Here is a 12,198-nt window from a genome sequence, read left to right as displayed (position 1 = left end):
ATGATGTTAATTTCCCTACCTCATCCAAGTATGCTGTCTCATTATTGTTGTGAATGAGGCCCAGAACCACAGTATCATCAGCAAATTTGATAATAGATGTGGAGCTGTGCGAAGACACGCAGTCATGTGTGTAGAGAGAGAAGAGCAGGGGACTCAGGACACAGCCCTGTGGGGCTCCTACGTTCAGCGTGATGGAGCTGGAGGTGTACTGGCCTAGTTTCACCACTTGAGGTCTGCCGGTGAGGAAATCAAGAATCCAGTCGAAGAGTGAAGAATTCAGTCCGAGGTCTATGAGTTTAGAAGCTAGCTTTATGAGGACTATAGTATTGAAAGCTGAGCTATAGTCGATAAATAGCAGCCTTACATAGTTCCTGTTATTGCTGTCGATGTGTGTGAGAGAAGAGTGCAGGATGTGAGAGATGGCATCATCAGTGGATCTGTTTGGGTGATGAGGGTTGAAGAGGGTGCGGGATGGAGGAGCAGATGAGGTTTTTAACCAGTCCCTCAAAGACCTTCATGACTATTGATGTGAGGGCAACTGGACGATAGTCATTCAGACAAGAGGGTTTATTGTTCTTAGGCACAGGGATGATGACCGATTTTCTGAATGAGGTGGGAACCACCGATGTAGCAAGAGACTCATTAAAAATGGATGTAAATAAACCAGCGAGCTGATCAGCGCAGGACCGCAGAACACGGACAGAAAATATTTCATAATTACTTAGTGATTATGAGAGATACCGCAGTTTAAAAGCTGCATAATTAGCATTACACAAAATCACTTTAAAGCCTATATGACTTCTGTTAAAGGGCACTATATTTTCAATATTTATGTCTTCTAAATCTGAACCATACTGTAGCTTTGAGTGATGAGTTCACCATGTATATATATGCTTAAAATTTTATTTTAATTATTATAATTTTTTGTTGTTGTTGTTGCATAAATCCCAGTGCTCTACAACTTTATTGCTGAATTTATTATCTTGTGCTACTAATGAAGAGTGAGAATCAGTCAGCGCTGTGTGACCTGTGACCTGTGACCTCTCCTCTGACCCGGCCTGATTTAGCATCTCCAGTTCAGAAGCCGAAGCAGCTCATTATCCGTGTGTTTCTGGGCTGGCGGATCACTGGAGGACGCTCAGGTGAAAGTGTAACGTTAATGTGTGGCACTTTAAATTTTAAACAGCTGACTGTAAATAATTGATGCTAGCTCTGGCTGAGAAGTTAAATGGTTTTCTCATCACTGCGGTGACCTGTTTGAAATTGCGTCAAGAAAGTCAACGCAGAAGGGCTCTTAGCCTTCACATTGAGCCCATAGATAATTTGACAACATTTCAGACCTTATTTCAGTAACATTTAATGATTTACTGAATAAAAAGAGAAATTAAAATACTTCAGACACGTTATAAATTGTTTCACACGAGATTAAGGCAATAAAAAAAAAAAACACTATCATACTTTTTTATTACTTATTACTGAAGTAAAAGAATGTGCAAACTGAATTTAATGTTTTTAGACACTCAAATGCATCTTATATCGATATATATAATTTATACTCTTATCATCTTTGAAATCAAACTTTTGAAATAATCCTTTGTAATGAGTTATGGCTCCTCAGCGTGTGTTTTTCCCTGACGTTCTTGGATTCAATCCTCACTAATTCTCGTAGGTTGTTAGTGGTTCCTGCAGATCTTGCTCGTTCTAATTATCTAATTAGCCAATCACCTGCACCTTCAGGTCAGTACAGTCTGCTGAGGTTGGACCTGAGGGTCAGGATGGGGAACAAAGGTGATTTAAGGGACTTGGTCGAGTCGTTCATAAACTGCTAATCGACTGGGACTTTCACACACGAGTCGACCTTCTCTAGGGTTTATCTCTAGCTTCTCTTCGGTCCTGAAGGCACTGCAAACAGACAGGTTCAGTTTAATTACCTTTAAATATAAGTGCTCTCGAGAAGCTGTCCACGCTCCACACATATGTGCTGAAGAGAGGAAAGCCGGTCAACTCCTGTTTTGCATTTTGATTTAACATTTCAGAGAGCATGCAATCTGTTGAGATGGCGATACACACACGTGGCTCACCGCTGTGTGACTGACGTCCCGCTGACATCTTTAAAGACCCGCGGGCCGCCGCAGGGAGGGAAGCTTTCCCCCGAGAGCCTTCTGTACTCCTGTCTCTCCGCCTCCTCCTCAAAATGAATTTTTATTTTTCTACCCCTCTTCATTTTCTGTAGACATTCATTTTTTTGTAGCTCAACAGCCAGCGGTGATGTGAAGCCCATTTCTCGCTGCCTGTCCCTGTGTATGAGGCTGGGTTTACAGACACTCAATACTGAGCAGCTCAAAACTATAATAGAGATTTATTCACCTTTCACCACCCTTGAAAATTGTATTTAATTCTTTAATATGCTGTGCTATATTTGACATGCCAAAGGGGTTTAATTAAATGTTTTATTTATTTCATTTTATTGTTTTATTTTATTTTTTATTTTTAATGTATTTATTTTCTATTTATTTTAATTTAATGTATTTTTTGGTTTATTTTATTTTAGTGTTCATTTAATTGTATTTACTTGTAATTTATTTTAGTGTTTTATTTTATTATTTTATTTTTAATGTATTTATTTTCTATTTATTTTAATTTAATTAATTTTTTGGTTTATTTTATTTTATTGTTCATTTGATTGTATTTATTTGTTATTTATTTTATTTTTTATTTTATTATGTTTTATTTTATTTTACTCTTTTATTTTATTTTATTTTTATTTTGTTTTATTTTTAATGTATTTATTTCCTATGTATTTTATTTTAATTTAATTTATTTTTGGTTTATTTTATTTTAGTGTTCATTTAATTTTATTTATCAGTAATTTATTTTATTTTTTACATTTTATTATGTTTTATTTTATTTTAGTGTTTATTTTAATACTCTGATATGATAAGCTAATTCAAATGGGCACCAACAAATCAACATTTTTGCATTTCACATAGTTTTTTATCCTGCTGTCTGTGGCACCAACTGACTGTATAATTTTATAATAAAAAATTCCTCATGAGGTTTTGTTCATACTGAACACCCCATGATTGCAAACGAGATGTGCACAGATTTCCTGAAATTAAATGAAGATTTATTATGCATGGTTTAATTTGAGTTATGAGATGGTGTGAAGGTCTGTGGCGGTTCTTGTGTCTGTAGGTTGAGCAGTGAACACAATATGTTACAGGTTCAGAAGCAGTCTGAGGATTTGAGACGAGCTGTTCTTGTGTTGGGAGCGTAAGCCGTGAAGGAAGGATTATTTATTTATTTCTGAAAGAACCTGTCAGAATTGCCTCCAGAGGATTGCAGTCATGAATGGTGGCCTGGTTCCCAGTCCATACGTTAATAAATAATGTCTCTGTCAGGGCAGTGTATAATGAGCACATCAGCACACCGTCTTCATCTGCTGAAGAGACCTGGGTCTCTGTCTCTCTCTCAGATACTGTTTCCTAAACTTTACCCTCCTCTTTTATCAGAAAACCTTCTAGCAGGACTTCTCCACATATTTCTACATATTGCATGCTGGGTAGAAACTGATTGCATGTGATCTGAACGATGTCAATCATGATCATATTCAGATTACTGTTACTTTTTTATGTGTTATATTATTACATATTATTCACACAATGGCAGTGATCGGTTCATAATTTTTTGATTCTTCCTCATTATTATTTTCCCAGTTATTATTTTCCCAAGAAATCCCAGTGTGTGTGTAATAGTGCCAGTTCACTATATAAAATGGCCATGTAATGTAAGTTTTTACTCGCGCTCATTAAACCATCTTTTGAAAGAAGATATTATTTATCCATATGTGACCCTGGAGTCTTGAGTATCTGAGGTATATTTGAAACAATAGCCAAAAATACATTGTATTTTAAAAATATATATATATTTTATGCCAAAAATCATTCGGATATTAAGTAAAGATCATGTTCCATGACTAGATTTAGTAAATTTCCTACTGTAAATATATAAATACTTCATTTTTGATTAGTAATATGCATTGCTAAGATCTTCATTTGAACAACTTTAAAAATGATTTTCTCAATATTTAGATTTTTTTGCTCCCTCAGATTCCAGATTTTCTAATAGTTGTATCTCAGACAAATATTGTCCTGCGAACAAACCACACATCAATGGAGAGATCATTTATTCAGCTTCAGATGATGCATACATCACAATTGTAAAAATAAATGGACCCTTGTGACTTGTTTTTGTGCTCCAGGGTCACATATATAAAACAAAACTGAGACATTTAATAAAAATCTTCTTTTGTGTTCAGATATGCCACAGGTATGAAACAAAATGAGGGTGAGGAAGTGATGATTTTCATTTTTGGGTGAAGTGTTGCTTTGGCGTCCTTCAGCGGATGTGTTTAGCCCAGTGCTGATTCAGTCTGAGTCTCTGCAGCATCTGCCATCATCATCATCCTCATGGTGTTGAGAGGTTTATCTGCTGGGGGTGGGGGAGCAGGCGTGTGTGTGTGTGTGTGTGTGTGTGTGTGTGTGTGAGAGAGAGAGAGAGAGCGTGCCGCATCCAGAATCCTCTCTCATTCAGCTTGCCTGATTCTGGCTTTGACGTGCTTCCTTTGTGAGCGGGACACAAGACTGTATTCTTCATCTCAATCACATGAATGCATCCATGCTGATTATCTGAAGGCACTGGCTGGGGGGGGGGGGTGCACTGATGTTAATGTGCCATATTAATATAAAATACAAATTGAAAGAAAATATATGAAGTGCATTAATCATTACATCAAGGTTTCCCAAACTGTGGTAAATAAAGATGAATTTGTTCATCAGCAGTTGATGAGAAAACGTGTCTTTAAACTAATAATATATTGTTGTTTCTAAATCCAGTGTTGAAATATAGACATCTGACTAGTGAATGTCCACAAAACTGAAAGACTAGTAGGCACTAATCTATTTCTTAGATTTTTCTCCCCTCGTGTATTGAAAAGGCACACAGGCTTTTATTATGTACTGTGTGTACTGAGCATTTGTTACAGCATCTAGCATCCTCTGATTGTGTTGTGATGTGATGGAGTGCTTCTGACGGAGAGAGCGGTGCTAATTGAGCTGTCTTTGTGCTGGTCACAGCAGCGAGGCGAGGACAGACGGCTGGAAGTGAATCTGAGCAGCACTCGACCGGATCGATGGTGTGAGACTTAACAAAAGCCAGACATGCCAGCCTCACACATCAGGGTCATTACTGTCTCCAGACTGATCCATGGGCCGATGTATGGATTTAGAGACTTTCTCTCTCTCTAAGCCACAACGTATTTAGTATTTTCTTCTCATTCAAAGGAAAAGGCCTGTTTTCCACTTCTAGAAAGATCTGGACACTTGTATTAGTTTTCAGCGGTTGGCAGTTACACCAGAATATATGTGAGAAGAGACTTATTCTGTCTGTGCAAACCTGTCTCTTTGTGTTCTTTACATTCAGTCATTCATGCTTTTATTCACTCGAGAACCCACCCTTCAGGATTTCACATGCATTTTTGCATATAATCGAACATAATTCTTGTTTCTCTTTATTTTCTAAGTGGTCCTTTGAGGTTACATTTAAAAATGCACATGAATGCACTTCTGCATTAAAGTAAAAATCATGGCATGATGAAAAAAAAAAGGATTTAAAAAAATTTATAATAAGACTTTATTTATTTTAGGGATGTGCATATCCTTTACAGATCGAAATTGAAATGATTGCTTCTTTGTGATAATAATGCTGTGTCTTTGTGTTTTCTCCAGAGAACGGCAGTAAACACCGGGGAAGCGTTTCGATGGTTCTTTTAGGAGTCTGAAACAAGGACATCGTATATCACAGACTGAGCACAAAAACATCTCGCAGGGACCCAAAAACCCAGACTGAGGAGGAGAGACGGCGGGACAAAAACAGACTTTCTAATTGTATTTGCTATGTAATTATTATTGTACTCTTGGCAGCATCGTTCAGTGTCTGTCGGTGTGTTTTAGTGTCTCGGCTGTGCAAGTTGCAGCCATTCTTGTAAAGAACCGAGTAGACAATCATTAAAAACAGCAGAAAATAACGTGGTTTAACGGCCAGTGCGATCACAAACCTCTATTGTTTAGATCTGCAGCAATAATTATAAAAGTTATTGTTCTCTGCCATCAGATTCTAATCTTTCTATGGAATGATTCTAAGAATACCTCTTTTCACTTAAACCCACAAATTCGGAGGACACGTGATGTTTGGTGATGTTTGGTATTTGCACACAGTAAATCAGAGTCTGTGTTGATTTGGTGTGGGATACTGCAGTGTGGGGAACATTATCTTGTGCACTTTTGTTCGGAAAGTCTCGCAAAGTTTGATTGGATTCCATTTAGTTTTGGGTGAAACTGTTTTAAAAGCTGCCCAAAGGAAAGGTTTCCTGAACATCACTGTAAGATTTAGCATTTTTAATTCTCACTAAACATTCCAGAATGAGTTTCCTAATAAGTTGCTCATTGTCTTGATCCTACTGTAATGTTGCATGTGTAAATGTGTTTTTGTTTTGAAGATAACTCAAATTTGTATATTGTTGTTGTGATGCTTTTACGTGTTAAAATAAAAAGGGAAAAAAAATGACACCGGGCGATACTTCTAATCACACTTATACAGTTAAATGGCATAACTAGTAAATGTATCATCTGTTTCTTTTCCTAATTCAGGCATGTGAGTTTCCTGTCTCTGTGAAATTGTAATGCAAACCATCACAAGGGATAAAAAAGCGTGAAGAAAATACAGGGAAAAAAAAAAGCATTGTCAGTCCCATCTTCCCCTCGAATGCAGAAGTGTCAGAGGGAGAAGAGAGAGTCTCCCGGCGGCGTTGAGCTTTAAAGAGAGACTGAATCCCATGCGCTTGGTTAATGCGTGGAAAGGGTGTGTTTTGGGGGATGGATGGATTACTGAAGGCTGATGGGGAGACGCTGTTTGGGTTTTTAATTTTTGAAGATGTGGAAAAGGAAACACAGGGATTCTTTCCTCCTTGGAAACAACTGATGGGAAATATAACATTATTGATTGAACTAAACACTAACAACTAGTTCCAAGACAGCTTCTTCTTGGTGATTACATTCAGCTGCAAACTGCAACCCTGTTATTTATCCAAAATTCAAGAATTTTGCAATTTTGTCAAATGACCATGTCAAAAAAGTCACACAAATGGGGCGGATTATGTGATGCAAATGTAAAAAAATCATGCATTGTATTTTGAGGTCAAAGTATTAGAAAGGAATGATGAGGAAAAAAGAAAAAAAATCAAGAATCTACCCCGAAATCATAATTTGTGAGAAAAGTAATAAAGGTAATCGTTTTTTCTTTAGAAGTCATTTTAGCTGGAAACTGCAGTTTTGTTTATTTTGATGCAGAACCTTTATTTTTCAAATTATGATTATGCCTCAAAGTTTAGTAAACTGATTGCACACACACACACACACACACACAAAAACTGATCAGCTCAAATAAAATTTTGCTTTATCTCATGAGGTGAACTCCTTTAACTGACCAAGAAAAACCGCGTAAGTCTTTACGAGTGTCTGATGAGAAAACCCCTGTAACTGAGTCTGTGCAGGCTTCTCTGCTGCTCAGGAAACTGTGTTGTACAGGAATCATGATGTGTTTGAACAGGACTGCAAATCCCCTCGGCTCGTGATCACAAGGGCCATCAAGAAGATGATGCCACCACATCAGAGAGGGCTCTAATCCTCCTCTGTTCTTGAACCCGTTCACACACCTCCATTTCAAGTAGGTTCCCTGAAAACACACAGTCCTCCACTGAATAAAGAAATGAATACAGAAACGTGTCGTAAAAATCAACTGTTCATGGATTTTTTTTCTTCCACAGTAGCTGATCATATTAAAAATCTTCAAAATGTGCGGGACATCCTAAAAGTGTTTTTTACACTTACACCAACCCAAACAACCTCCAGTAATGCACTCTTTAACCTACAGAAAGGAAAGCCAAGACATTTCTCAAAAAGAAAAAGAGGGAATGAGAGTGTAAAGCTGGAGCATGCCCTCCTTTTTATTATTTATTTCCCATCTTTTCCGCAGCGCACGTATTGATGTGGAGAGAGCGGGGTGTGAGTGTGTGTCAGAATCATTTCCTGATGAAAGTGAGGAAGTGGAAGTAATCAGCAGATCTCTGATGCAGCACGACAGCACAAGCAGCAGAGCGAACACAAGATGCTGTTGTGTCTTCATACGTGGATGACTCAAATCATCAAGAGGTTAAAAGGTCAACAGTTCAAACATAATACAGCAGAACTGTAGTGTTTGATTCAAAACTGAGGACATTTTTTAGAATTGTTTTTGGGGCCTTTGAATATCTGTCAATGCTGGGCAAAAAATGGTCTTTGAGAGAACCACTGCTGTATTAGCTGTGTGTGTGTGTGTGTGTGTGTGTGTGTGTGTGTGTTTGTGTCAAAAGTGAAGAGTGTACTGTAAATGCAAGAAAGAGAGAGACCCAGCTCTCATGTGCTCACCTTTTTAACACACACTCATAGAACCAGTGCAATGGAGGAAGGAATATGCATTAGTATACGTTTCATACATACTAGGTGAGTTGTTATTTATTTTTGCTAAAGTACAGATTTTGTAAATTTATCGTGTAACTGATTTTGCAGTTTGAATACATGTAAATTTCAAAGAAACATATTTTTAAACTAAGATTTAATATATATTACTTTTATTACGGACAGTAAAAAAAGAAAAAGAAAAGAAATGCACTATACAGTCACATCCACAACACTTAAAAATGTCCATGAAATAGGAAATTCTTTGTTCCTGTCTTCATGCATGGCTTCTACTCTTCCTGTGGGCAGTGAAGGATGCTGTTACTAGGCAACAAGCATAACAATGATACAGGTGCTCAGTCTCGGGGGGTGGGTGGGGGGATTGTAATTCTTCTCTCTCTCTCTCTCTCTGTTTCTGCATTTCTTTCTGTCCTTTTTTAAGCACTTTCTGTGCACTGTTTGCTGCTCTTAATGTTCAGTTTTGAAAAAAAGAATTGCAAAATGTAAACAATCTCGCCTCATCTCCTCACACACACACACACGCACACACACACACACACACACACACACAGAACTATGCTATAGTGATGAATCTTATTACACTAAATGTTGACATCTTGTCAGTATTGTAAGCAAAGCAACGTGGTACAGCAGCACAAAACTAGCTTTCATCATGAAGAGTATAATAACGGCGTCTAGGTTTATCACTTCATAACTTTAATGAGACTCTCTCTTTCCATATAGACAGGTTTGTTGGTTTTAATGCAGCTGTTTTTATTTATTATGCTGCATTGTTCAGAAACAGCAGCTGAATTCACAAATAAAAGATTAAAAGGTGTTTTTTAAGGAGTTGTTATTACAGTGTAATTAAACATTGAATTACTAAGCAATACATGTACTGTGTGCATAAACACACATGCACACAGACATACACACGCAGAAACAGCAGCGTATACAAAACCACTCGCAAACAGAATCAATTATTGCACTTCTACCTTTTCATAGAAACTTTCAATTTGATAAACACACGAATGCTAAACATTATGTTTTACGTAAAGTAATTCTTCATCTTCGTTCACTCTAAACGTTCGAAATCACCCATGACAAAACCCATTTCTGTTGCAACAAACCACACACCAGTAAAACCTGTGAAAGCAGTTCCACCTTAAGAGCGGAACCTTAACAGATGATCTGGGTTATTTGTCTGCCAGTGAGCCGGCACTAATAGTCCGAGCAGATACTGAAGAGTAGCGCGGGGCTGTGGAGATCTATTAGAAATTCCCATCTACACGCCTCATACATACTGATTTCTGACACCAAGCAGCACTGAGAGCCCCACGGGAATCATATATTCAGCAGCGAGGAGGTCACACAGTGCATAGAGATTAACCAGACAGCCCCCTGTGTGTGTGTGTGTGTGTGTGTGTGTGTGTGTGTGTGTGTGTGAGAGTGTGTGTGTGTGCGTGTGTGTGTGCGTGTGCGTGTGCGTGTGCGTGTGCGTGTGTGTGTGTGTGTGTGTGTGTGTGTGTCTGTGTGTGTGTGTGTGTGTGTGTGTGTGTGTGTGAGAGTGTGTGTGTGTGTGTGTGTGTGGTGTGTGGTGTGTGTGTGTGTGTGTGTGTGTGTGTCTGTCTGTGTATGTGTGTGTGTGTGTGTGTGTGTGTGTGTGTGTGTGTGTGTGTCTGTGTGTGTGTGTCTGTGTGTGTGTGTGTGCGTGTGTGTGTGTGTGCACGCAAAACATGTTTGTTTCCATTCATTTGTCCTCGTCATCGAAGGTGAGCAACAGAAAAGTCAAGAGATTACATCTAATCAACAATCAGTGCCACAGACACACACAAACACACACTCACGCAAACAATAACTGACTCTTGAACACAATACTTCATATAGGAAGCATGAATGCACAGCCTAACATGTCTCTTTACATCCATACAGCACTTTGTGTAATCATTTGATCTTACATTGAAAAGTGTTCGTTTAACATTGATCTTACGAGGTTGATATATTGTAAAAATTAGCATGACGTGAAAAGTACAATTCATACAAATTAAAGTATTTTAATGTAAACGTGTTATATGTTCACACATGGATTTCTTTTATTTTAGTATTTATTAGTTTATATGTTTCAAAATATATTTTAAGGTCTGTCAATGTATTTTTGGCCATGTTTTGTATATACTATATATTTATTTTTTATTTCAATCTTCATATACCTTTTTCTGTGTGTGAACTGTGAAACATATATATATTAAGAAGCATGTGTGCAGATAAAAAGTCCCCGCGGGTTCTCAATTTAATGTAATTAAAGGTCAGAAAAAGTCTTCAATCTCTTAAATGGTATAACAAACATAGTAATGATCTTTTTAAACATCCAAAACGTAACACTAGAAATCACGAGACCCTAAAGAGATCCAACTGAAATGTTAGATCAGACAGTGGCATCAGTATAATGTATCAGTATATCAGAATGATTTCTGAAGATCATGTGACACTGAAGACTGGAGGAATGATGCTGAAAATACAGCGGAGCATCACAGAAATACATTATATATGTGCATTTTAAACATTGTTTTGGTGAAATCAGACGAACCGTCTAAGACAAGTTTGAAAAAGTAGGCTTTTTACATCAAATCAAAGGGTTTGATTGACAGTAGCAGTTGTAGAGGAGAAGTTGTTCAGAATGAGGAAATCTGACATTTGATATGAATATTGTGTGAAACCTCGCGTGACATTGAAACACAATAGCGCCACCTGGAGGATGATTCTTTCAAAATATCTTTAGAGACAAACAACATGGTTTTTCAGCCAAGTTTTGACTGTGCTTACAAAATAGAGGAAATGTGCATATCAAATATGATCCAGTAGTCTTTATAGGGTTAAGAGAAGGGCTCTCTCTAATTCTCAGCAGATGTTTAGTGCTGCTTCACAAGAGCTCACAGAAACACAAGATCTAATGAGCAGAGAAAGATAATGTCATCACAGCGCAGACAGACCGAAGATCTTCAAGCCTAACTAGAGATAAAATCAATTTCAAGAAAGAATTTGGTTTTGAGGTCAAGTGATCTAATTTGGTGCCTCTGGAAAACAGTGATTTCTGACATTGTGTATTATGTTGAAAATCAAAGCTTGTGGGGTTCATGCATTTCTGACACCTTCACAATCCGTTAAAACATATAGTCTAATTGAGTCAAATCATTCCATTTGAATTCACATAGTAACTTTGTGGCATATTTTCAATTAAAATATAGGCATATAAACTATGCTCATATCATATGCCTATAATACCTATGCATGTCAGTGTAGACTTTATTATGCCTGATGTGGCTCATAACAGGTGTTCCTTATTATGACTAAATAACTACTATGGAAAGATATGCACAATTCATCGCGAAATCTAAATGCATATATCAGCATGATTAGTTAGCTGTGCATCACATCTCTTTCAGAAATGCAGGCTAGGCCAACTTAACCATTCTTTCTGAAGAGCCTTAACTTCCAAAATGCCAGCATTTGCTTGAATGTTTCAGTCCGACAAATAAAACTCGTTCTCGTGATAGTTCTTGGAATTTGTAAAGCATCAGCAGAATCTCCCCAGTCTTCCTGATCAGCTGTGAGTGAGTCAGTGCGCATGCGCAGAACACGCTCGACT

The 12,198-nt window shown here is 37.6% G+C and overlaps 1 protein-coding gene across 1 annotated transcript in view; it reads left to right on the top strand.

Annotated features, from left to right (window-relative positions):
• The window catches only part of LOC113105456 (CXXC-type zinc finger protein 4-like), a 13,793-nt gene extending 7,860 nt beyond the window's left edge, over window positions 1-5,933 (top strand). The window contains exon 3 of the mRNA XM_026266562.1: window positions 5,787-5,933. Coding sequence (XP_026122347.1) covers window positions 5,787-5,831 — 45 coding nt within the window. The 3' untranslated portion in view covers window positions 5,832-5,933. The remainder of the gene's footprint in view (window positions 1-5,786) is intronic.
• Window positions 5,934-12,198: the final 6,265 nt, after the last annotated feature.

The sequence above is a fragment of the Carassius auratus genome, chromosome 1 (assembly GCF_003368295.1).
Source record: "Carassius auratus strain Wakin chromosome 1, ASM336829v1, whole genome shotgun sequence".
NCBI lineage: Eukaryota > Metazoa > Chordata > Actinopteri > Cypriniformes > Cyprinidae > Carassius > Carassius auratus.
The sequence above is the reverse complement of the archived record's forward strand: the minus strand, read 5'-3'. Positions and strand labels throughout refer to the sequence as shown.